Source organism: Nanorana parkeri, unplaced genomic scaffold (genome assembly GCF_000935625.1).
Source record: "Nanorana parkeri isolate BGI_ZX_2015 unplaced genomic scaffold, ASM93562v1 scaffold454, whole genome shotgun sequence".
In the NCBI taxonomy this organism is placed as follows: Eukaryota; Metazoa; Chordata; class Amphibia; order Anura; family Dicroglossidae; genus Nanorana; species Nanorana parkeri.
The window spans coordinates 855,121-881,520 of NW_017306722.1; the positions used below are offsets into that span (position 1 = coordinate 855,121).

Sequence of the window (26,400 nt, forward strand, 5' to 3'; positions counted from 1 at the left end):
CCCAGTTTTTTGGTAATATATAAAAGACGGGATCACGTCGGGTAAATAGACACCAAACATGTCACGCTTGCCCTTGAAATGACAAAAAACTTCCATACGTAAAATTGGCCATAGGCGACACTTTAAAATCTTTTACCGCTCATCAGTTTAGTGTTATTAGTGATAAATGGCCCTAGAACTATTGCTCGCACTCTGGCCTTCGCAGTGATATGTAACATGTGTGGCGTAATTGTTGTCGCACATAGGCGCACCCGACGCGTATTTACATTTATATGTGCATGCACGTGGGGGACTTTAATTTTTTTGCGGTTTTTATCACATAGGGTGAAAACAAATATACAATGACAGGTCCTCTTTATGCAGACATCACCTAGGGACCCCCAAAGAAGCTGATAAAGCAGAGATCTGCTTCACCAGCTTCTTCTCTGGCTATAGAAGCCAGAGAAATGAAGGTAAAGGCGGATGTTATGTAATACACATCACTTCCGCCTTTAGAGAGAACAGAGGAGAGATCAGCAAGTGGTATAATGCTGATCTCTCCTCTGTTATCACTGTAAACAGCCGCTGTTCCGGTCCCGGGCCCGCAGGGGAGACAGCGGAGCTCGGGATAACCGGCAGCGGCGGTGAAGTGGGGGAGCACGGCAGCAGCGGGGCGCAGCAGCGGAGGGGGAGGTGCACGGTGTTTGTTGTCATACAAGCGATCTGACGGCTGTAGAGCCGCCTAAACGCTTGTATGTAGCAGCCGGTACCAGCTGTTTACATGCACATCGGGATTCTGCTCGCCACACAGAGAAAATAATTTATGTGCAGATACGTCCACCCACCGGGAAGAGGTTGCTGTCCACCTGTTTATTTAAAACGGTTGGACAGCAAGTAATTAAGATAAGGATGCTGACTAGGGTATTTTGCTCCTGCTGGGAAATAGGAGCAGACCATGTTCTGGAGTCAGGAGGACTGCTCCAGAAGTCAGAGAGGAGTCAGGTAAGCTCCTGTTGGGAAATAGGAACAGACAGTGTTCAGGGGTCAGACAGACTCTTCCAGAAGTCGAAGTGGAGCCAGGGAGGTTGTGGAGAACTGGTGAGGCTAGGAGAGCCGTGAGCCTGAGGGGCCTCCAGGACAAGTGGGACAACACTTCAAGGAGAATCGGTAGGTCAGAAGTGGTAATGTTTAAAGTAGAAGCCAGGAGGCTATACTTGTGTTATGTTGCAAGCAGTGCATGGATGTGTGAACTTTCATTTCAAAAAGTGGGATAGCAGGCCCTTAAAGGAGAACTATGAGATGAGTGATTTCCACTCACCTCATAGTTCTAAGCCGACCTGTGACAATGAGACTGTCACAGGTCGGCTCAGTAGATCGGGAGGTGAGGGAACACATACCGGGTTCCCTCACCTCTCGATCCTGTCACGGCTCTCTGCCGTGACAGGGGGAGGGGCTGGATTCCCCTCTCCCCGCTCCGATCTGCCAGCGCTGACTGGCGGAACGAACGGGGGAGGGGGCGGGTACAGCTGGCTCTGCCTCTAGGTAGGCAGAGCCAGCTGTCACTCACGCAGCTGGGCGGATCCCGTCTTCCGAGTCGGGATCCGCTCCAGGTGTGGCGTCTCAGTATACCGCGAGCTGTAGCTCGCGGTATACTGAGCTTAGGGTAACGGGAGGACGCTAGTTTGTGTCCTCCCGTTACCCTAAGGAGAACTATGGGGAAAAACACTGACACCATAGTTCTCCTTTAAACAGAAGATACTGCAAGTGGCCTGCATCCTTAAAGCGCTCACCATATATTCCCAAAAGTCACACCTTCCACAGTATGAAAAAAAGTCCTGAAAAAAGATTTACATAGCAGAAAGTATGTATAGAAAGTAGTTACCAGCTGATCTTCATCTTGTCCAAATAAGTATTCTAGATAGCTTCCTGTCATTGCCTTTATTTTTGGTTTTCTTGTTTCATCTATGTATGCATCCCTTTTGAAAACAGTAGAATAGACAGCTTGTCGTTATCTTACATGCCTTATATTAGAAGGAACACAGATATTTGAGAAGATAGTGCATTGCTAAAAAATACTTCACTGGAATTAAGCATTATGATGCGTGAGCTAGCTGTATTTTCTGTTGCTTCTATTAGTATGTAAAATTGTTTTGTGAACAATGTGTTGGTGTGAGTGTGACTGAAGACACAAACTAAAATTAAATATGTATTTGTGTATTGAACTTCCATAAATTATATCCCAATCCTAATAACCATATTGATCTAGAGGTTTGTAAACGTACTTATTGAAGGTGACCATAGGATGTACTTCCTCAGTGCACTAACACTATATCACTCATCCCTGTGAATAAGTCACAAATTCCAGAGAGCCTGCCTTCTGAACCACAACTTCTGAACAATGTAACATCATCATTGCTTGTCAAAAGCAATGCATGATGGGATATGTAGTCTTGAGAAATTGAGATTGCATCACATCAAGCAGCAGGGAAAGTAATACAAACACACAAAATGTTGGGCAGACAGAAGGCAGCACACACTGCATAAAAGGGATTTTTAAAAAGAAACAACTCATTCCTATTACAATGGTGATATTATAACAGGATAGTATAAGCTATGACTTTACAACTCCTTTAAAGAAAACCTATAGAGTTTATATTTTCTCTAAACTGATGTTTTACATCTGAGCCCGAGTCTTTCTGCATGCCCCGTTAATATTCTTTGTGTATAGAACCAACACATTTCACAGTTCTTTAAAATATGTTGAAATTAAAACACAACAGTATTACCATAATGTAACAATCGATAAAGCAAAAGATGCAAGGGCCCTTCTCACAAAAAGCCTGAACGTCCCCCAATTTCCATCCTAATTACAAGCACTATTTTGATTGCACCGGACCGCAGGCATAATGTGCCTTGCGATCCCATGTGGCCGATCGCATTGAGGCCGGAGGGCGTGGCTACGGTGCAATTCACTTCAATGGCCCACCACGTCCCCTCCTGCCCCACAAAAAAGTAAGCCAGCCGCAATGCGAGGCAGTGTGTTCTGGCCAGAATCGGGCCGGAAAACACTGCATCTGGTGTGAACGGGCCCTTAAAGTGTCATCTGTCCGGGATCAAGCTCAAGTCAGGAGGTCCAATTTTTGTGAGCAAAGGTTGCGCTCACTGGCGGAACTACCAGGGTCGCACCGGTCGCGACCGCGACCGGGCCCTGGCGTTCCGCCTGTTGGCATCAGTATGGGTGGCGGGGGGATTTACCTGCTCGCCGGTGTTCCTTCTAAGTCCCGACTGAACACCGGCTCCCTCCCTCTCTCCTCCCGCCCCTCTGCAGGCACTGCCAGGGCCCGCTTTGCACCTGAGGGCCCAGGAAGGAGGGGGAGTGGTCTAGGAGCAGTGTCAGGCAGAGGGGGAGAGAGAGGACCGACCTAAGGGGGGGGGAGAGGACCAGCAGCCCTAACCCTGCAAATCTGTCACCCGAGACCCTGCAGAGCCCTGGTGAGAGCGCCCGCATCCCTGGTGAGACCGCCCGCAGCTCTGCTGAGACCGCCCGCAGCTCTGCTGAGACCGCTCACACCCACATATTAACCACTATGGGAAAGAGTGCGGAGTGTCTGCCTGCTGGGAGCTGCTTTAAAGTGTTATTAAATCCTCAGGTGTTGTTGCATATATGTACGGCTACTAAGCAGTAGATATATGCAAGACGTTTTTGAATTACTTTACAACCATCGCAAGACTAAGGTTGTAAAAAGTGTATGGCCACCTTTAGAAGGAGAGGTCAGCAATAGCAGTCTACAAAACTCTCTGAAGACAGGTTTCCTGGTTATTACTTAGTCCTACCTCAAGGTGGCAACATATAGCTTCTAACAGTGGTATCCACATACAGTGTAGTCAGACAACCTAGACAAAACATGTCAGACATTACTACCTTAAATTACGAGGGACGGAAGTATACTTCATGCCCTCCCCAGGCGAACTAACTTTTGCCGCCCATCTCCTATACATAAGAACAGTGAGAAGCCTGGTATAAGCCCTACCAGTCCCAGCAAGCCTGTTTTGTAACAAAGCAGTGCTGAGTTTTGAGGAACACAGAAATGTAGTAATTCTTAGATATTCAGGACGTCCAAAAGCAGTGCAATTGAAGGGTGGGCAACACAGCAAACAAAATGCTGACAGGCATACTATAAAACAACAGTAAAAACTGGGGACTACCTGCAGCTCAAATTGCGCACCTTGGTAACCTAACACCCAAAACTGGCATCAGAACAGTCCTAAACAGCTACCTGGAAAAACTTTGAGAATGTATGAACAGAAGACCAGGTGGCAGTCTTGCAAATCTGGGAAACAGTTGCATGATGCCTAAAAGTCTAAAAAGCGCTCACAGATCAAATAGAGTGTGCTTTGACCAGAAAGGGTAGCACCTGATTCTTAAGACCATAGGCCTGAACAATAATCTGTCTGAGCCACCAATAAATGGTGGAGTAAGAATCTGTCTCCCCTTTGCAGGGACCATCTCACATGACAAAGAGAGAGTCCGTCTTCCTAATGGAAGCAGTGGCTGCAGGGTGGACTTGACAGAATGAACTACATCAAGACAATGTACTGGAGTCGGAGAGATGGTAGTACATTGTCCTGAGTGAAGACTAAAACTACCTATGAAAGGAAAGAGGCTCTAGGCCTCAACACTACCTTGTCTCTTTGTAAGACCAGAAATGGTTCCTTACAAGACAAGGCCACCAGTTCAGACACACAACTTGCAAAGGTGATGGTGACAAGGAAAGTAATCTTGTGAGCAAGCATAGAAAGGGGATCATCCCTAACAGATTTAAAGGGCAGATTTTAAAGTGCTGAAAGAACCAAATTCAAATCCCATGAAATGAAGCATGAATGTACAGGGGAAGCCACATGGGGAACACCCTGTACAAAGCAGTAGGAAGCTAGCAGTCTTTGGAACAAGACCACACTCACCAAGATTTTACCATTGACAGTACTCAGGACCAAATGTTGGTCCAGGTCTAATTGTAAAAATGCCACTGGCGGAACTATCAGGATCACAGCAGTCTCATGTGCGACTGGGCCCTGACGTTCCACCACTTGGGGGGGCAAGAGAGGCAGAAGAGGACCCGGACCCGGCCCCGGTAACTGCTGAGGCATCAGCATTGCCTCCCAAGGGGGCCCTTCATAGTTTCTTGCACCGGGGCCCTGAGGTTTCTACTTACGCCTCTGACAGATACAGAGATGTTTCCAACCCTCAAGCCAGTGACTGCGAAGCTGAATGGTAAAGCGGTCCTTGGGAGAGAAGATCCTGAAAATCTGAAAAGGCCCACAGAGCACCTGCCCAGAGTCTGATCAGATCACAGTATATTGTTCTCCTGGGCTACTCTGGAGCCATGAGGATCACCAGAATGTCCTCCATCTCTATTCTGTGGGGGCAGACAAGCAAGGAGGTTTAGAGGAGGAAAAGCATGGCAAGACTTCTGGTTTCTCCCTGATAGTTGATGCAAGCTACTGCTGTGACATTGTCCAACTGGATGCTGGACAACTAAAATAGGACAACTTTATTGCCCAAAGCTCCAGAACTCCAGACTACTCCCCAGTCTGCAAGATGACAACTGTTGTGAGGATCCTCAAAGAGATTGGAAGCAAGGATTTCCCCAACTCCAGAGCTTAATTTGTGAGCCACCAGGCCAGAGATAACCTGGTCCTTGGTGTCAGTTTGTTGAGGGACTGGTTTGTCCCACAATGACAGGATGCTGAGTTGTAAGAGTCTGAAATCACTTTATAACATCTAGTGGTTGATACTACTGTATATGGGTTTTGTATAAATAGATACAACTAATTAGTCTTGCTCCTCAAGACTTTGATAATCCTCTGCCTACAACTGTGACTTGCTTTCATTAGTGTTCATGGCTATGTTAATGTTTTCTATGTTAATAAATATTTTGTAAATTCTTTTAAAACTAGCTCAACCTTATTGTGGTTTGTCTTCTCATCTCAAAAAGCCCTATTCAATTCTGTTTTGTGTATCCTTGTAAGAGTCTGAAGTGAAACTGGGGAAACAGGACTGTCTCGAAGGAGATTACTATCAGCCCCATGAGTCTCATACAAAAGCAAACAGACTGTTGACCCTTGAATACAAGAGCCCGAGTCTGGGAGCAGAGAGAATGAAGTTTTTCCTGGGGAAGAAAAACATTTACTTGAGTTGTGCCTAGGACATTTTTGAGCCCGAGTGCCCAAACTGCCACGCAAAATCAATGTATTTATCTTAAATATAATCACACATATACAGTAATCATTGTGGCAGTGCAAGGCAATGCCACGGTGTAGTTTGGCAACTATGACACCCAGGACTCTCAGCCAGAGGGGCTGAGAGGGTCCACATATCACACACACTCATACAAATACACCACACACTCATAAAAATACACACATATCATACACACTGATAAAACACACCCACACATCCATAAAAACAAACACATCACACACACACTCAATAACACACACACACTTATTAAAAACACACACGTATATCACACTCATTGAAAAAACACACATATGACACAATCAATAAAAAAACACACACACACACTCATAAAACACACACACATCACACACACTGAATAAAACACGCACACTTATTAAAAAACACAGACATATATGACACACTCATAAAACACACACAACCTTTAACAATAATTAAAAGTTAATAATAATTTAAAAAATGCCCCCCTCTCCTGCTTACCTGTTTTGCAGGGAGGGGACTTCCTCCTTGGGAAAAGTGGGGTGCTCGGGGATTATCCTGGTTGTCCGGCGGAGGATCAGTGTGATCTGCATCTCTGGTGTGATGCAGATCATACTAATCGCTCTTTCCTGTGAGCGACAGCACCACAAGAGAGTGATTAGTATGATCTGCATCAGCAAGAGATGTAGATCATACTGATCCTTCACTGGACCACCACAGGATGACTTTAATTTAATATATTGCCGTTTTGGCAATATATTAAATAGGATCCGGGCACCTTCCAGGTTTAAAGATTTAATGTGATGCGGAGACAGGTGGGATACCGGAGGCCTGCGTGGAGCACCCCAGGTGAGAACCTGGAGTGTGCAGGCCCCAGCAACCGGCACCTAGCAGGTGTGTTTACCATTTTGAAATAACTACTTGTCCAAGGACTAAAGTGGGGGCTCAATCTACTTGTCCCTCATGGCAATCTACTTTTCCTGATACAAAAAATGATTCTAACCAAAGCCTTATTTAACTGTGCTATGAAGCGCTTTTCATTGGTCAGGTGACTGTGCTGACCAACGAGCGCTCTTAATTTGCAAGCAAAATTAAAAATCAATTTTGCAGGGCAGCACTGTATGGCAGTGTATGATAGTACACCCGTACCAGCGGAGGGGAAGTATAGCGGGGGTGGATAGGGGCCAGATTTGAGCGCGTAATTCCATTTTCCAAATTACTTGGGAAAGTGAACTTACCCTTTAATGCACATTGTACGTGTTAGTGCTGCTGCCCAGCTACCACTTTGTCACACAGTGAAATGGGGGCAGCACTCAGCACACACACACATACAATGCCCTGCATGTGCATTTATTCACATGCAGATGGCGGAGGTGGCAGGGTTGGTTTTAATTTTTTTTTTTTTTCTTTAATTATTATTTTTTACTTTTTTTATCACTTTTTTTTATTTATCTTATTACCTTTTACTTTGTTATTTTTTATCATTTTAATTGACCATTATTTTTTTACTTTTTTGTATCACTTTATTTTTTTATTTTAATTATTATTTCTTATTCATTTTTACTTATTTTTTACATTTTTATCTATTATATTATTTTTGACTTTTTGTACATTTTTTGTATTATTTGTATTTCTTTTTTACTTTTTTTTCTCTTAACTTTATTGCTATCACACAGAGTCTAACAAGCCCTGTGTGATAGCATTTGGAGGTGAAGAGAACAGGAGTTTTAGCATAGCACTGTGCTGGCTCTCCAGTGACAGCTGAGATGGGAAGGCTGCGAATGTAGCATTCCTGTCTCCCTGTTAACATGGAGCAGACCCGAGAACGGACGCTCTCCGCTCCCCTCCCCGCTCTCCATCCTGAACTAATCTGCCATGGTCCTGGTACCCCCATTAAAGTGAGGCACCCGATAACCACGGCGAGGAGGGAAGCGGCAAGCGGGGAGAGAGGCAGCTGGTGGTGGGGGCGGACCAGCAGGCCTATTATCAGTGATCTCAGCGGCAACACCAAGATCATTTGTACATATTGAGCAGTGGCTTCCCCACTGTACATTTAGCCCTACAAAGAAATTAGCATTTTTTTGAAATGCCTTCTTAGCATTGATTAATTAGACACAACTAAAGCAGGAACAACTGTAGAATGAGTAGAGGAACCAACAGTCTCACTGCTCTCCTTACGATGAGTATGTTAAATGTAGACATATATCCTACCATAGAAGAGCTTGATGACCCTTCTCCATGATTTCCTTAATCTTCAATTCCAAAAACTGGAGTGGATTTTCAGGGCACATAATGCACAATCCACAGAGTAATGCCTACAAACCAAACATAAACCCAAGATGTTAGCTGAGGTGCAACAGTATAAACAGACTGACACGCGATCATTTTGGTTCATCTGATGTGAAAAACAGAAATGCTCAGGTGCCACAACCCTTTCTTTGGGGCTATGCAGATGGGGAGAGGAAGATGCAGCACACACTCACAATATCCTGTCTCTTTCTTATCTTAAGCTAGCCATGCACTGGTCGACTAGTGTGTGGCCCTATCAGGACCCCCTACTGTTTGACGAAAGTTTATTTTTCAATCGAAGTCTAGAGTGGACGGACTAGAAGTGCGCGGGAAGAGGTTTCCCACAAGCCTGTAAGTTGTGTGTGGTGGCAGTGTAGATTAGTTTATTACTGTGTGCATGTTGTGTTTTTACGGTTACTACCGCTGCATCTGCAGGGGCACTTTCGGGATCCTCATGACGATCTACCAGCATGCTGGGCGATTTCCAAGGATGAGCAACGGGCAGCATTAACTCGCACACTGTCGGGCCTCCTACATCCGTGTACCCCCTCAGCTTCCCATTGATCCATGACAGGTGAGCCTGCTGGATCCCTCCCACAGCTCCCGTAGCTCCTATGTGGCTATTGATAAGTACATTTAAAGTAGAATTAAGGTCTGGATTTTTTTTCTTTTGCATATATCTACTGCTAGCAAGCAATAGATATATGCAAAATCAATTTAAAAAATAAAAAAGTTACCAAAAAGGTCAAAACTTACCTGTGTCTCCGCTGCTCGCTCCTGAAGCTTCATCCGGCATGGCCGCTCGAGAGGTGGTCGGCACATGCACTGTAGAGATCTTCGGCGGTGAGAGACACAGTGGAGCTGAATGAATGCAGCCGTGAGCATGCACGTCAGACAGACACCGTGGGACACGCGGAGTCTGCGCTGGATCAGAGACCGGCACCAGTGCTGGAGGGTTTGCTGAATACAAGTGGAAGGAAGAAGATCGGATCAAGCATCATTTAGCCTTCCTGGTGGTAATCCCGGGTGTGGCTCGGGGTTAATTTTCAGTACCAAAAGCGGTAACCCCGAGCCACACTCGGGATAACACTGTGCGGCACTTACCTTGTCCACGAGCCCCGCTGTGTCCTGCGGCCGATGCCGGCATCCGTCTTCCGTGTTCCGTCCCTTGCGAGCACCCGTGTTGCAGGGGGCGGAACTGGTGGGAAATTTAAAGGTTCAAAATAGAAGACTTTTTTTTTTAAACCTGATAATCAGACCACCAGGGTGGTTAAGGTAAGTCCTTAAAGCAGCATTGGGGGGGATTTGTGACTTTAAAGTCACTTTAAGTAAAAGTTCTTATGCCTGGAGTTCAAACAATGTTATCAGCTTCCTCAGCTATCTTCTGTGAATTACAAAGCAATGTCCCTCTATGTAATGGAGATGAGAAGGGGAGGGGTTTGAGGTACATATCAGGAAAGCAGCCTATAGTGACAACACTGCTCCTCCATACAGTACAGTGTGTGAGCGTTGTCACCCTAGGACAGGATGTGTGTTAATGGCAGAACGACCAGATACAATAGAAAGAAACACTGGGAAAAAAATGAATGCAGCCTGTATTTCCATGGACATGTAAGCTGTAATATATCACATTCTTTTTTGGGGGGGTTTAGATACACTTTAAGAAAACAGCTATGTTCCAGTAAACCTCAGACATCATTTTCACTGTTCATGGCACCAATATTTACACAATAGTGTCATGTAGGTGAGCTATTTTCGTCTAGGAATTAGCAGCTGGCCCTGGATGATGACTGATCAAAGATTACGTCAGCTGTGTGGTAGGAAAGGCATATGGAGGGTTATTCTTCTCAAAGAGAAGTATGGTCAAACTTTTTTTTGATTGCTTTTCTCTTTTTGCTCACAGGGGTACATTTAGTAATGGGCAGAGCTGCATTATGTTCGGGAAGGATCCTGGCAATATTACCAGGATCCCCCAGGCTGCTTGATTGACAGCTGGCTCTGCCTCTTAGTGCTCAGCTTATAGCCCATTCCAGCTGATCCCGCCCCTCCCCAGGCTGTTGCTCCAATGGAGCTGGGCAGGGTTCAGTGGCTGACAGAACAATGGTCATGTGATTGCTCAGCACTCAGTGTTAGGCTCCATTCACATGGGGACTTCTGATGCTGCATTTTTGGATTCCTGCAGTAAGAACCTATGGAATCCGGCAGCAGGAATGCTGGGTGTCCTTATTCAGATGCGGCTGCTATTCCCGCTCAAGTTAATGGCAGGGTAAGAGCAGCCGCATCTGTCAGTGGCAGTCTGCATGTAATTGTACATGGTGTGATTACATGCAGTTTGGCATAGGTGATTGTTCCTGGACGCAGGATAGATGATTGTTCCTGGACGCAGAATAGATGATTGTTCCTGGACGCAGGATAGATGATTGTTCTTGGACCCAGGATAGATGATTGTCCCTGGACGCAGGATAGATGATTGTCCCTGGACGCAGGATAGATGATCGTCCCCGGACACAAGATAGATGATTGTTCCTGGACGCAGGATAAATGATTGCTCCTGGATGCAGGATAGATGATTGTATCGGGACGCAGGATAGATTATTGTTTCTGGACGCAGTGTAGATGATTGTTCCTGGACGCAGGATAGATGATTGTCCCTGGACACAAGATAGATGATTGTTCCTGGACACAGGATAGATAATTGTTCTTGGATGCAGGATATAGGATTGTTCCTGGACGCAGTACAGATGATTGTTCCTGAACACAAGATAGATGATTGTTCCTGGATGCAGGATAGATGATTGTTCCTGGATGCAGGATAGATGATTGTTCCTGGACACAGGATAGATAATTGTCCCTGGATGCAGGATATATGATTGTTCCTGGACGCAGGTTAGATGATTATTCCTGGGCTCAGTATAGATGATTGTTCCTGGATGCAGGTTAGATTATTATTCCTGGGCGCAGTATAGATGATTGTTCCTGGATGCTGGATAGATGATTGATTGCCCTGGATGTAGGATAAGCAAAGAAAAAGAACAAAAAAAGCGCACAACCGAAAAGTCCAAGCTGGCAGTGGGGGGTCAAATTAGGGCTGGGAGTGCAGTGTGCAAGCTCTGTATAAACAGGGAGAGGTTGTCGGTGGTGTGTAGGGGATGGTCGGTGGTGTGTAGGGGACCATCCCCTACACACCACCGACAACGGTTCTTGCAGCCCTTCACTGTGACACTTGGAGAGCATTCCCTCATCTCCAGTACTGTCACGTCTCCTACCACTTCTGACTGGGAGACGACCGCTGACAACACGCGCCACACCACAGCCCTCCATTAAGCTTTCCTGCCCTCTGTGGCTCAGCCTGGCCAGCTGAGCCTCGCCGCGAGACAGCTGCTCCTGCTCCACATAACATCCCCTCAGCCGTCCTGTACACTGGATTTCACCGGGCCCCACCTCCCCAAGGATCCCATCCCATCTCCTCCAGAGAATTTACAAGGACTTCTCAAATGTAAGTGTTGCTTCAACCATTCATTCTATCAGTAGTAGCGCTCTCAATATATAGGTTGTCTTCTGGATGTAGGATAGATGCATCCAGGGAGAATCATACATCATAAATGGTACGGTTACATGCGGTTTGGGATAGATGATTGTTCTGCACGCAGGATAAATGCTTGTCCCTGGACGCAGGATAGATACATCCATGGGACAATGATACATCATACATAATACAATTACACGCGGTTCAGAATAGATGATTGTCCCTGGTCGCAGGTTTGATAATTGTCCCTGGATGCAGGATAAATCTGTCCAGGTCCAATCGTACATGATACGAATACATGCAGTCCAGAATAGATGATTGTCCATGGTCGCAGGATAGATGCATCTAAGGACAATCATACATTGTACATGTTACAGTTACATGCAGTTCAGAATAGATGATTGGCCATGGACGCAGAATAGATGCATCCAGGGACAATTACACATTGTACTTGGTAAGATTACATTGGTTTGGGATAGATGATTGTCCTTGGACGCAGGATAGATGCATCTAGGGACAATCAAACATCATACATGGTACGGTTACATGCAGTTCAGAATAGATGATTGTCCATTGACGCAGGATAGATGCATCCAGGGACAATCATACATCGTACATGGTACGGTTACATGCAGTTCAGAATAGATGATTGTCTGTGGACGCAAGATAAATCTGTCCGGGGTCAATTATACATCGTACATGATACCATGACATGCAGTTCAGGATAGGTGATTGCCCCGGACGCAGGATAGATGCATCCAGGGACAATCACACATCGTACATGATACAATGACACAGTTCAGGATAGATGATTGTCCCTGAACGCAGGCTAGATGTGTCTAGGGACAATCATACATGGTACATTATACAATGACATGCAGTTCAGGATAGATGATTGCCCCTGGACGCAGGATAGATGCATCCAGGGACAATCACACATCGTACATGATACAATGACACAGTTCAGGATAGATGATTGTCCCTGAACGCAGGCTAGATGTGTCTAGGGACAATCATACATGATACAATGACATGCAGTTCAGTATAGATGATTGCCTCTGGACGCAGGATAGATGCATCCAGGGACAATCACACATCGTACATGATACAATGACACAGTTCAGGATAGATGATTGTCCCTGAACGCAGGCTAGATGCATCTGGGGACAATTATACATGGTACATGATACGACTACATGCAGTTTAGGATAGATGATTGTCCCTGGATGCATGATAGATGTGTCTGGGGACAATAATCTATTCATAACCACATGTTATTGAACCATGTATGATTACATGCGGACTGCCACTTACAGATTTGCTGTCACCCTGTCATTAACTTGAATGGCTACATGGGCTGCATCTGAATGGTGACACCTGGGAATCCGCAGGTTCTTGCCAGAGAAATCCCAGAATGCCCTGTGTGAATGCCGCTTTGTAACTGACATGGTGTCACACAGATGCTGCAGCATGGAGGTGAGTATGTAAGTTTGTTTTTTATTGGCCCATAATTCTCATTGACCCTCTTAAACACCAGCCCCTGCCACTAATACCCCAACTCTTGCAGGCTACATCCCAATTGTCTGCTACTTCCTACTGTCAGATCTGCTGTCCCCGGATGAAAGTTAGTGGCGGTGCAGTGATTTCAGACACAGGTTACCTCGTAGATCTGGGGCAGGCTATGCTGCTTGAAGTAGTTCCTGAGCTGGCCATCTGCGTTCCGCAGAGATGCCATGGTACAAGTGTGGAGTCCGGCAAGTCTCTGCCCCACTGTGGGGAATAGCGTCCCCTCTGCCTGTCTCCTAGCAACAGCCCCATCAGAAAGTTCCCGCCTCCTCCTACTCGGCGACCACTCCCCACATTCTCTCTATGCTATACGGACACGCCCCCTCCGGCTGGTGATCACTACACCGTATTCCGTTGAAGCTGGCTATAGAGATGGAACGCAGAGTGCTACCGGCTGGGAGAATACCGAGGGGCCTCCTAGGGCTGGCTGTGGGGGCTGGGCTGTGTTATTGTGCTTACACAGCCATAGCCGCTAAAGGCAGGAAGAAGAAGGAGCACGTGACAAGGGGACGTTTACTGGAGAAAGTGTCAAACATGCCTGTAGTAGAGAGAGTTCTTTCAAGAGGTGCAGGTACTGTGTGTTCATTCATGATCAACTACGACAGATAGTTCTCATGTCTGCTGGATCATAGCTTGTTACATGGCCATGTGCTGGGGGAAGGGTGCTTAGTATTTGTTCACGTGATTGCATCATGTTGGAGCTTTCATCTCCTCTGCATCTCATTGGATTCAATGTTCCTGTTCATCCATGGGCATCTCGTGAACGCGCACAAAACGTGGGGTGGGCAAACGTTTGTGAAACTACAAATCCCATGAGGCATTGCAAATGTTCTCAGCCACAGGCATGATTCTCAAAGACAGATGTATCATGGGATTTGTAGTTTGCCCACCCCTGACTTACCAGTTAACCGTCATTCACATCTGAGCATAGTGGGAACGTGCATTACCATTGAGTTCGATGGGTCCCTGGGATCGTGCCTGGGATTTATTTCCGCATAAACGCAGGAAATTAGTACGTCACAAACTGTGTGACGTGTGCCACATTTTTTTTCTCCTGCATGTTCCCGCTATGCTCTGCAGTGAATAGTGGCTTAGGCTCATGGAGACATGTGTATTAAAATACTCTTCAATAGGCCTAATTCAGAAGCTGGCAAAAATTCCAGCATGCAGAATGTGCGTTTTGCTGTGTAGTTACATACGTACGGCGTATAGAGGCCTATGGGTGTAAACTGATTCTATTGGCTAGAATATTTGCTGCACTTGGCCACAAAATATTGCTTTCATTCGCTAGTTTTTAAAATCTTAAAGAAGAACTCTGTGCAAATTACAAACGTACCCCTGCAGGGGTTTTGGTCTAGAGGCTGAAATAAAAAAGATACTTGCCCGGTCCTCAATCCTGTGGCAACGGCCACTCGGCTCTCATTCCTCTGCTCTGGTTGTGGAATGTCCCTGCGTGTCCTCACGTCCAATGCAAGTCAATAAACATGAAAACGTCAGCAGGGTTTTGAGTCGGTGGAGAAGAGGCTGCGGCGACCGGTCTAACAGCCAGTCGAAGTAGGTATATCTTTTTTTATTTTAGACCCTAGACCAAAATAAATGGTTAACCCTTGCAGTGGGGTGGTAGCCCCACTGCAAGGGTTAATTTGTAATTTGCCTAGAGTTCTTTTTCAAAGGCCGACTCTGTAGCCGCACCTTTATGGCATGCTATCAGAACTCAAAGAACAACACACTAGGTGCAATGTAATGGCATTATGTTGTCATTCATTTGAATGGCAGCCCAACGCACCTCCCGGCGAATGTGCATTGCAGTGCAACACTCAGTACCGCTATACTGTGCATTGCAGTGAAAAAAACGTAGTGTGTGCATTTTCTTTGCGGTATTGTGTGCTTCAACACACGCCTACCAGGAGGTGTCTAGGGGTGCCTTGTGAATAAATGGCAATGCAGCATGCTAGGGTGCAGTGCTGTGTGATGGTGTGCGCTGAATGCATGGGTACAGTGCCTATGGTGGGAACCGATCACAAAGTGCAACTGAAGCCAAAACATTTCTTTTTAGTGCTGGATAGAGTGGAGAGGGATAAGAACACCTGTCAGGTTTTTATTGCTGTCTGTGTCCCCACTAGGGAGATTCACCCTCTCTATTTGTCCTGGTGACCACTATTACCCAAAGTGAATGTGAAAGAAAATTCAAAACAGGATTAGATTATAAATCTTCCAATTGGGACACTAGTTCTGCTGACCACCAGGGATTTCCCTCACTTTGGAGGTCTATGGACAGGCAGATATAAATGAATGTGCGTCTATTTATGCATCTTGTGATGGAAGAAAAAGGACCTATGTTAGGTCTATGGGCAGGTGGATGTAAGCATCCCTTTACCTCTGATCTGTTACGTTTTAGGTCTGCAAAAACCTAGGTGGGCTCAGAGGTAATTAGATGTCATTTTTTATATAGCGCTGACAATTTTTATGCAGCGTTATACATAGTGCACATCAGGGGCGGACTGGGCCGGGGGGCAGGGTGGCAATTGCCCCCTGGGCCTCTCTGCTGCCTTCAAAAACGGCCGCTGCCCGCGGCCGTCAAGGGGCCAACATTTACATCAGTCCCTGCCCTGATGTGGAGCTTACAATCGAAGGTAACCATCTCACATGCATACATACAGGGACAATTTAGACAGGAGCCAATTAACCTATCGGCAGTCTTTGGAGTGTGGGAGGACACCGGTGTACCTGGAAGAAACCCATGCAAGCACAGGGAGAACTCCTTCCAGATAATGATCTGGCTGGGATTTGAACAGGGGACCCCCAGTGCTGCAAGGCAGAAGTGGTAACCACTAAGCCACTGTGATTAGAAGGATGCACTCCTAACGTGCCTCACATAGAGCTTCAGATCAGGTCTGGAATGGAGCGGCGAGCTTCTTCTGCACATTGGATAATGTATATAAAGTGTTTTTTTTTTACCTGTGCACTTTTTCTTTTTTACAGTCCAGATGGAACACATCCCTACATCAGCAAGTAACCTGGAACCACGCCATCTGAAAGCACTGCTTGAAATGCTGGCAAGCGATGATATTGATCCTTCAGTTCAAGAGCAGGTCTTAGTTACACTCTGTAACAGTGCAGCTTTCTCAGCTAATCATGTAAGTCCAGGAGGTTCTCTAATCTGTTGTAAAGTATCCTGGTGACTTCATGACCAGAGTATTAGCAGCTCACATGACCATTCGTGGACAGGTAATTACACATAGTACACTATTAGTTTTGGTATGGAACACATTGCAAGTAAATGGCAAGATTGGAATTTATATTTCATGTTAGTAGTTTTATCTGGAAATAAAAGGTAACCCAGTGCTTGCTATCACTACCTCATAAGGCTGCACTGAACAGCAGGGGTGCATGTCATGTGAATAGGGTTTTAATTGTTTGGTTCTGAATGATTAGATCCCCAATTGTAAGGCCGGAACTCCAAAAAATAACACCATTTATTGCAACTTTTAATTAATAAAGCGGACCTCCTAATATTGAACACAATGTCATCCTAATATTGAAAACAACATAGCAGCATTGCGCTTTAAAGCACTGCACACTGGTGATGTAAAATTAAAGGAGAACGAAGAGGTCAGTGATTTCCACTCATCCTCATAGTTAGAGCCGACCTGTGACAAAGAAGCTGTCACAGGTCGGCTCTATTGATCTAGAAGTGAGCAGAAACATGCACCGATCCGCTCACTTCCCAATCGTCTCCCTGCAGAGAGCGGTGACTGTCAGTCATCACTCCCCGCATTGATACCCCCTCTCCAATCCTCCAGCACTGAGTGGAGGAACGAATGGGGGAGGGGGTGGGCACAGGTGGTTCTGCCTCTAGATAGGCAGATCCAGCTGTCATTCACGCCGCTGAGTGGATCACAACAGCTTTGGGTCACGGGAGGAGGTTAGTATATGTCCTCCCGTGACCCTAAAGAGAACTATGGGGAAAAACACTCGCCCCATAGTTCTCTTTTAAGCATTTCCCGTAAAATTATCTTCCTGCCTTGTTCCTTCCATCTTTCCTGAGGCAGTGGTGATGTGGCCAGTGCTTTCCAGCTGCCTACTGAACAGGCTATGTCACCAGTGCCTTCCAGGCACTTCAGGATCTCAGGAACATCAATATTTCTGTCAAACTGCATGCAATAGCTCCAGGTCTCACGGTTATGCCATAGGAGCTGTGGCACGGCGCGTGTGGTGTAAGAACATTCACATAGCTAAAACTATGGCAATGTGTAAACAATCTTAGCAAAGCCAGATCTTGTGAAGTGCGTATGCAAGATCTGGCATGGTCGTCAGCCCGGAGAAACAGGAAGAGCAAGCTGGCCATCCATGATGTGAAAAAGAATGACAGCGCAGGCTTCCTTAATGCATAGTGCACAGAGCCATGGAATCAACAATGTTAGGAAGGTAAGAGGCAAGGGATGTAGAACATTTGAATATATTGGCAAAGGACAGTTTAATAATACTAATAAGAAATGACAAGTTGAAGGGGGAGGGGTCTGCTTTAAGCGTATCAGCTAATTTAAGTATGAATCTGGCTTGATATAAGCTGTTGCAGTAGACTTCAGAATGGAAGGGAGAGGGTTAGAACTAGGCTGTGCTTTGTGCTATTGTACTGGTCTTGTACTGTTTGTTTTAAGTAGGGATGTGCCGATACTCGCTCGCCCAAATGCTCCGATGTCTGGTCCGATGCTTCCTGTTTCAGGAAGCCAGGCAGCGTGTCAGTACACGCTGCCCGGCTTCCTGATTGGCTGGGAAGCCAGCTCCATGCTCCCAATCAGGAAGCCGGGCAGCGTGTAATGACGCAGCGCCCGGCTTTCTGATTGGCCGGGAAGCCGGCTTTATGCTCCCTCCTCATCTCTTGACGAGGGAGCATGGAGCCGGCTTCCCGGCCAATTGGGAAGCCGGGTGCCGCGTCATTACACGATGCCCGGCTTCCATGATTGACCAGGAAGCCGGCTCCAATCATGCCCGTCTTCCCGGCTAATCAGGAAGCCAGATGGCGAGTCATAACACGCCGCCTGGGTTCCTGAATGGGACTTCCGGTACTCGGTATCAGCGAGTCGCGAAAAGAAAATATTTGTACTTGGTACCGAAATACTGTATCGGTGCATCCCTAGTTTTAAGTTCAAATGTAAAATATTTATGTGGTTCTGTTGCACATAAATAGCATGCACAGAAGGGCCCTGACCTCTACCTATGGATGTATCCTGCATTCAGTACCATTAGGTTTAGAATGGAGAATAAAATGTGGATATTATCAAGCACTAGTCCTTGTGATGGCAAGTACTATGGTTCATTGCTCAATCCATATGCAAACACAACATCATTTTAAAAGTTAAAGGTGCAGTTTGGAAAAATGAAGGAGAACATGTTACTAATAGTGAGTAAACCTTTTAGGCTGTTGCCATATCTCTTTGACTGACCATTTGGTTGACTCATAGCCTTGACAATATAAGCAGCCCAGTAGAAAACAGTGTAGACTACTGTAGGAGTACATCTCTCCTTGTGTGTTATAGTTAATTATTTTCATACTATATATCAATGTATTCAAATTAAAGCTCATCTCCAGGCAAATATAAAAATGTACTGTAATGCAGCTCTTACCTTACATGGCACCAATCCCCCACTCTTTTTTAGCATCTTGCCCTTGTCCCAGTAAACTACAATAATCCCTGTAATGCAGACTTCACCTCAATTCAGTGAGGCAACTTCCTGTAAACCCTGTCTACCCAGTAAGTGTACTGGGTGGGGTGACTGGTCTCCTCAACACCTAGAACATAAGCACTGTGTGAGATAAGCGCTCTTTATTCAGGCAGGCAAACTTAGCCTTTCATGTCCCCGCCCAGCACCACTGCGGCCCGGTGTCCCAACTTTGATTGAGCCAGACTGTTGTTGTTGCACTTAGCGGCCCATCAGTTCCAAGCCTCTTCAACCCCCTGGGACAGATTGTGGAGCAGTGAAATTTAATCGGGACTGGTTTGGAGACCCCAACAATTTTGCAGTGGGGAACTGTGCCAAGATGTGTCTGTTATTACTTTTACAGTGATGCTGTGCGTGTGGATCGTGGCAATGACAGGGAAGTTCTCTGCTCCCCCTGTCGCCACACACACAACACTATAGAGGGAGAGAGGCTTAGGGTTAATGTGACATACAGCTTGGAGATCAGCTTCAAATAAATAATGTTCTTTATAAAATAAATGTTTTAATGTTTTTACTCTATTTTTGTTTTATTTAGGATATCATTCGTAATTTGGATGGCATTAAGACAATCAGCAGATTCCTTTCACATCCAAGTCCAAAAATAAAGGCAAAAGCGTTGAATGCTCTGAACAATTTAAGTATGAACTTGCAAAATCAGCAACAGATAAAGGTGACCTACTGAAGTGTAAAGCTTCCCATTAATAATCGTGTTTATGGTTTTTATTCAGACATTCCTTTTTTTCCAAATTGTCCTCATTGCTTAAATCATAGAGCTAATTTTGGTTATCCAAGTTTTAATAATATAAGTGCTATAGATTCGTCCAGTCGGGCCTCCTACACTTCTCTGCGAGATGGTCATCTTCATGAGGCTCAGTCAGATAGTACATCTTTCTGCTCAGCCCTCTGTGGCTTGCTCTGCTACCCCATTGCTCTTCATGCTGATTTGCAGCCTTCTCTGGGCCTTCTGCTCCTCATTTGTCCAGGCATGTACACCAACGGACTGTTTATGCTCTCAGGCACATTATACTGTGCAGCACAGTAAAATGAACATTGGGATGTGTGCTTTGATTGACTGACATCTCTTTTTAAATGGCAGCAGATCCTGGAGTTTGGTTGGCTGTGGTACTGTTTATTTGGCTCATGGGTTCAACTTTGCCTTGTGTATTAGGATGGCTTTTTTACCTGCTTTGATCTTGCTGTGACCTTTGATCCTGTACTACATTTGGCTTTGCAAGCTTGCTCAAAGGGCTGGACTTGATCCGCTACTATGCTTTAGTTCTTAGTGTGTCTCTTTGCTTTATCTCCATAAAGGTGCCCATGCACTGTACGATTATCGTACGAGAATCGTGGGAAATCCCACGATCGTACGGTAATCGCAAAGTGTATGGAAGACGTGCGACCGTTTTCTACTGTACGGTCGCACGTCTTCCGTCGAACAAGCAGGCTGGAAAACTCGCCGGGAATCGTACGATTCTTGGCGAGTTAGTGGCCTGCTTGTTGGACAACTGCCGAACGGGCCGGTGTGCGCACACTGCCCCTTTTGCAGTCATTAGAAGCCCACCCCTCATTGCGGTCATCGGAAGCCCGCCCCTCAGTGGGGCGGGCTTGCGATGATCACAATTACGATCTGCCTGTCCAAGATAGGCAGATCGTACGTTTTTTTAATTACTTTACAACCCTCGCAAGACAAAAGTCTTGCAAGGGTTGTAAAGTGTATGGCCACCTTTTAGAATAGTCCATACAGGCCTGTTCTGTATGTAACCCTTTGCTACTGTACCTATCATTTTGTTCAATATATAGAACAGGCGTGGACAAATAAATATGGAATTGAGGAGCCAGCTCCATTGACAACAACTAGAGGAAACCTCATTGCATATTTTTTTCCTGGTCAATAAAGTTGGCCATACGCTGTTAGAATTTCGTCCTCTATAGAAAGTAGCTCACCGCAACACAAGAGTATGCCTTGGTGTATGTTTATAGCACACTGCAGCTCACCACAACACATAGTATGCCTTGAGTAAAGTTGGCCATACGCTGTTAGAATTTCGTCCTCTATGCCTTGGTGTATGTTTATAGCACACTGCAGCTCACCACAACACATAGTATGCCTTGCTGTGTGTGTATATCACACTGCAGCTCACCACAACACATAGTATGCCTTGCTGTGTGTGTATATCACACTGCAGCTCACCACAACACATAGTATGCCTTGCTGTGTGTATATCACACTGTATGTGAATAGCACACTGCAGCTCACCACAACACACAATATGCCTTGCTGTATGTGAATAGCACACTGCAGCTCACCACAACACACAATATGCCTTGCTGTATGTGTATAGCACACTGCAGCTCACCACAACACACAATATGCCTTGCTGTATGTGTATAGCACACTGCAGCTCACCACAAAACACAATATGCTTTGCTGTATGTGTATAGCACACTGCAGCTCACCACAGCACACAATATGCCTTGCTGTATGTGTATAGCACACTGCAGCTCACCACAGCACACAATATGCCTTGCTGTATGTGTATAGCACACTGCAACTCACCACAACACACAATATGCCTTGCTGTATGTGTATAGCACACTGCAGATCACCACAAAACACAATATGCTTTGCTGTATGCGTATAGCACACTGCAGCTCACCACAAAACACAATATGCTTTGCTGTATGTTGTAAAATATAGAGAAGTGAATTCTTCCATGCTGGGGCCTGTTCAGAATAAAGTGCATTGCAAGGCTTACACTACCACAACACACATTAATGTGAACAGAATATACTCTTTACTAAATCACCCACATTTGGCCTTTAGTGTTTTTCCTAGTGCCCATCTATTTACTAACAAGGCTAACCCCATAGTAGCAGGGGACTGCTCCTAGTAACAAGTAATTGCTGAAATAGCATAGGAGATGTTGAACAAGGCGGGGAACATGGATTTATTAAAATGTCATTCTTGCTTAGAATTGGTAAGAAATGTTGCTTTATTCTTCCAGGACTTCCTCCGTGATGTTTGCAATGATATTACATCATCGTCATTGAATTCTGAAGTCCAGCAGGCTGGTTTAAGACTAGCAATTAATATGTCAGTCACCGATAACTATCATGACTACCTGGCAGATTACATCCCCTACTTTTTCAGTATCCTGGTGGATGGAGATGAAACTACCCAGGTATGTAACATTAACAGTCTGGTTTTGGATCACATAAAACACACATATATATGAAAATGCGGTTTCCTTGTAGTAGTGGTTTACACTTGTACAGTCTACAGTATGTGTTTTAAGTTTTCATTGCCTTTCAAGTAATAAAGCAAAGAACACTGGGCAGATAGATGTCAGAGGTCTTTTGACCTGCACATTCATTACCCAGGACCTGTGATATACAAACATGAATGAAGTAACATATTGGTGTCATTATACAGTTGCACTACTGTAGCCAAATGCTGTTATAGAGGAGCTATCATTCTCAGTCTGCAATGCTTCCTTATTGGAAAGCCCTATCACAATTTGACCATGTTATTTTAGATTCTAATGCGGCACCGCCACAACATAGGTTTTAATGATAAAACATCACAGCTTCCCAGTCACAGTTCTAGTACTGTAGCTATATGAATCAATGTAATGCATTTACAACCTACTAAACTTACATATTATTCTAGTGTCATTATTTACTCTACAGCCCTAGAACTATAAAGTATAAAAAGTAGTGGTTGTGTTCCTTTTCTAACAGATGTCCCCATTGAGTAGTGAAGTGACGCTTTAGCAGCATTACATACTTTATATAGCATATAAGGATATTCTATTATTACATACAGTTCTACAGCTGTCTTCCTCTTTCTCCAGATTCATACTGTGAAGGTTCTTGTGAATTTATCAGCAAACCCTTCAATGACCACAATTCTCTTATCTAGCAAGGTAAAATGTCAATGTTTGCCATGTTTGTGAATAGTGGTAAGCTAAGGATTATGATTATAGGAGCTGATCCACTGGTAAAGTATCTGAACCCAAGAACAGAAATGTCATATATTCAAGCTTGCCAGTCCTTTATGTGGTGTCTGCATTAGTTTTATTGCCAAGTTAGCTAAGTACAGAAAAATAGATCTTGAAACTCATAGGATTTGATTATTCTTGTAACGTTGAACTGCAACTTTAAACAGTGGTATTGGCTTTTGTAAACTTCAAGACCCCTCAAGTAATGGCCCAAATCAATAGGACAGCCAGGTGCACAGGACTAGTATATAAGCCAGCGTCTTGGTGAATACCTGAGGTGCAGATAAGAGTCTGTAGGGCAGGGATAAGAACTGGTAATAAGAGTGGCTCAATGGCAAAGTGAAGGAATTGCTGATTCAGTCTGTTCTTGCTCTTTTTCCTTTGAGTAAGATGGGTTCTCTTGCCACCAGTAGCATCCTTGATGAAGTTGTCCAGAGCTGCTCCGAATAGAGGCTATCCCTCTAAAGCTTTTTATACAAGGGTTCTGCAGTCCAGCACATTAGTCAAAGTGTAGAAAACGTTTACCAGAACTCTGAAAAGCACCCTACACAGAGCCCAGTGCTCAAAAGTTCCAGGCTATTCCAACGGGATCCAGACGCAGTACTCCAAAAGCCAGGCTGAGGACATCCACCCCAGTAAGCTGCAATCGAAGAGACAAAGCTCCAGCAGCAATGAGAAAAGAGTCTTAAGGAAAGAAAAATATCAAAGTACAATTGTGCTAGCAAAAAAATAAGTTATGGCAGAGCTGTAGAAAAAATTTCCACCCTCCTAGCACACCAAAAAAAAATGGAGGCATGCTGTTAGTGGGAGGGCTAGTTTGCAGTTTTTTTGTTAGCCAGTGTCCAATGCTCTTGTAAGCAGCAGACTGCTTAAGGTTAAAGACTTCCTGTGTCCATTATTGGATGAGAAATGAAGAAAAACCATTTATGTGAGAGGAATCTTGGAGTGACGGCAAAAGTTACCAGTTAATGATTACTTGGATGTTCTATGAAACTGTGGGTAATACATGGTGGCATATGAAGAGCTTTGCCTTCTACAAATAATGACCAATATATACAGTACTATGCAAGAAGCATCTCTGTTGCTCCCAACATTCAGTCACTTCTGCTTCTGTATTAATCTGAGTGTTTAGCCTATAGCAACCATACACTTTCCTTGTATAGGAGTTGAGTATTAAACTGTAAGATCCCTAGAAGGTCTGACCACCTATAGGAATACTATGAGCTCAGTTTTTGAAAGATTGAGTTTTGAGGAAGTGGTGTGACATTCATACTGATATGCCAGTTAATAAATTAGTGTTGCTTGAGGAGATAGAAGGGGTGAGCCGAGGAGTGGAGAGATGGATTTCTCTGTGTTGTGTGTATGGATGTGTAGTGTTTGAAGCACATGTCTAAGCTCGTGTCTGTTTTTACAGGTACCATCATCACTGACCAATCTCTTTGGCAGCAACACTAAAAGGGACATTCTTATCAGAGCTCTGACATTTGCAGCAAATCTTTCAGAGAACTTGGACAGACAACAGCATAGTAATGGATACTGTCATTATGAAGATTACTCATTATATTCCCTTCTCTTCAGAGACCAGACAGTGTTCCAGGAAAATCTGGTAGCATTATTACAATATCCAGATAAAGACATCAAAGAACTTGCGGCTAGACTTGTATCCCCTCAAAAATGGAATTAAGAGATAAACCTGCTATATAATCTTCCAGAGTATTTATTTATTTTGTAAATATGTAAGCATATTTCTGGTTTGGGTATGCCCCTGTGAATATAACAATTATAACGCATGTTTGGGGATGTTACATTGGTGTTTTTTCTTTTAAATCAACATAGCTTGTCTGATTCGACAGGCTGAGTAATTCCACACCCATTGCTATCAAGGCATAACATTTTAAGGATTGAACATGCATTTAAGATCCATTTGCAATGCTTTCATCACTCCAGACATCTTCCAGCAGGTCTTTGGAGTATGAAAGGAACTGGAGTACCTGGAGGAAACTCACGCAAGCACAGGGAGAACATGAAAACCTAAATGTGGCTCTAAATATGCTCAGAAGGCCTTAAAAGCGAAGGAGGCTTTAGCCGATAGCATCTACCGCCTTGCTGGTAATCTTCACATCATTAGCAATGTACTGAAATCAATATGCTGGCAAGGAGGTAACAACTACTACTAATAAGCAGCTATACTACTCAATAACATGGGATAAAGTGGCTGTATGAGTTTTACACTGAAAATGTGGTGCCTCATGAAGCCATTGATCACTGCATCATCTCAGTAAGGAAGGTAATGTGAAGGCCTGCTTCGATAGTAAGGCATCCTCTTCATGTAGTGTTTGGGATAGGACCACAAAATTGGAGTACATCAACTCAGTGAGGAATCTGCACAAACTAGTTCTCAAATAAATATGCGTCAGACTAAATCATTTTATTTTGGTTTTAATAATTCAAAACTTACATAAGTCAATCATTCTGTCAGAGTTCTGTACTTGCTCGGTTTACACTTATCATGAAACATTGACACATTCGATTTATAATAGTAATAACTAGCTACATGTGTTTTGTTGTAGAAAGGGATGGGAAAAATCTGTTACTCGATTTAGTATGTTCTCAAAACCCCTATCTCTTGCATATGGGCATTGGACATTAGAGCATAACAACTGGAAAAGCCTCATATTTCAGCATCTAAGAAAAAGGAGCCTTGCCCCACCCCTTACTGGGATTCCCATAATATGAAGACGGGTGCTCGAAATGCCAGCTGATGGTGCCGCCACATGTAGACAATAGGAGGATGTCACCAGAACACATTTCTCATTAGCAAGTGATGGGCCTGATGAAGGGGACCCTGTGTGGCCCTATAAGCGCTTGCTAATGAGAGACAGCATTTGTCAATAAATGAGCATTTGATTGCTGTTATCGTTTGGTATATTGTCTATATTTCAGCATCTTTCTCATAATGCAAGAGCATAAGGAAGTGCTCCAAGCTCTAATATATGAAAGGGAATGGAGGTCACAAATCCTTGCTACAACACCTGGTTTTCATTTACAAGAAAGTGACTTTCAAGGGGTTAGGTATA

At 44.6% G+C, this 26,400-nt stretch overlaps 2 protein-coding genes across 2 annotated transcripts in view; one reads left to right on the forward strand and one right to left on the reverse strand.

Annotated features, from left to right (window-relative positions):
- Positions 1–13,767, reverse strand: part of FBXL13 (F-box and leucine rich repeat protein 13) — a 118,328-nt gene extending 104,561 nt beyond the window's left edge. The window contains exons 1-3 of the mRNA XM_018560423.1: positions 13,693–13,767; positions 8,429–8,532; positions 1,862–1,955 (exon numbers count right to left, since the gene is read on the reverse strand). Coding sequence (XP_018415925.1) covers positions 1,862–1,955; positions 8,429–8,532; positions 13,693–13,767 — 273 coding nt within the window. The remainder of the gene's footprint in view (positions 1–1,861; positions 1,956–8,428; positions 8,533–13,692) is intronic.
- A 195-nt stretch (positions 13,768–13,962) lies between these two features.
- On the forward strand, positions 13,963–25,007 carry ARMC10 (armadillo repeat containing 10). The gene is made up of 6 exons (XM_018560432.1): positions 13,963–14,169; positions 16,581–16,735; positions 19,858–19,992; positions 22,328–22,504; positions 23,177–23,248; positions 24,738–25,007. Exons 1-6 carry the CDS (start codon positions 13,971–13,973, stop codon positions 25,005–25,007), a joined length of 1,008 nt encoding a protein of 335 aa, XP_018415934.1. The 5' UTR covers positions 13,963–13,970.
- The last annotated feature ends 1,393 nt before the right edge of the window (positions 25,008–26,400 follow it).

Excerpts from the sequence above, each read along its gene's own strand:
- ARMC10 (XM_018560432.1), top strand. The coding sequence starts at position 13,971 with ATGGAACGCAGAGTGCTACCGGCTGGGAGAATACCGAGGGGCCTCCTA. Across the intron at positions 16,736-19,857 it reads CAGCTTTCTCAGCTAATCAT|GATATCATTCGTAATTTGGA; the intron begins GTAAGTCCAGGA and ends TGTTTTATTTAG. Across the intron at positions 22,505-23,176 it reads ATGGAGATGAAACTACCCAG|ATTCATACTGTGAAGGTTCT; the intron begins GTATGTAACATT and ends CTCTTTCTCCAG.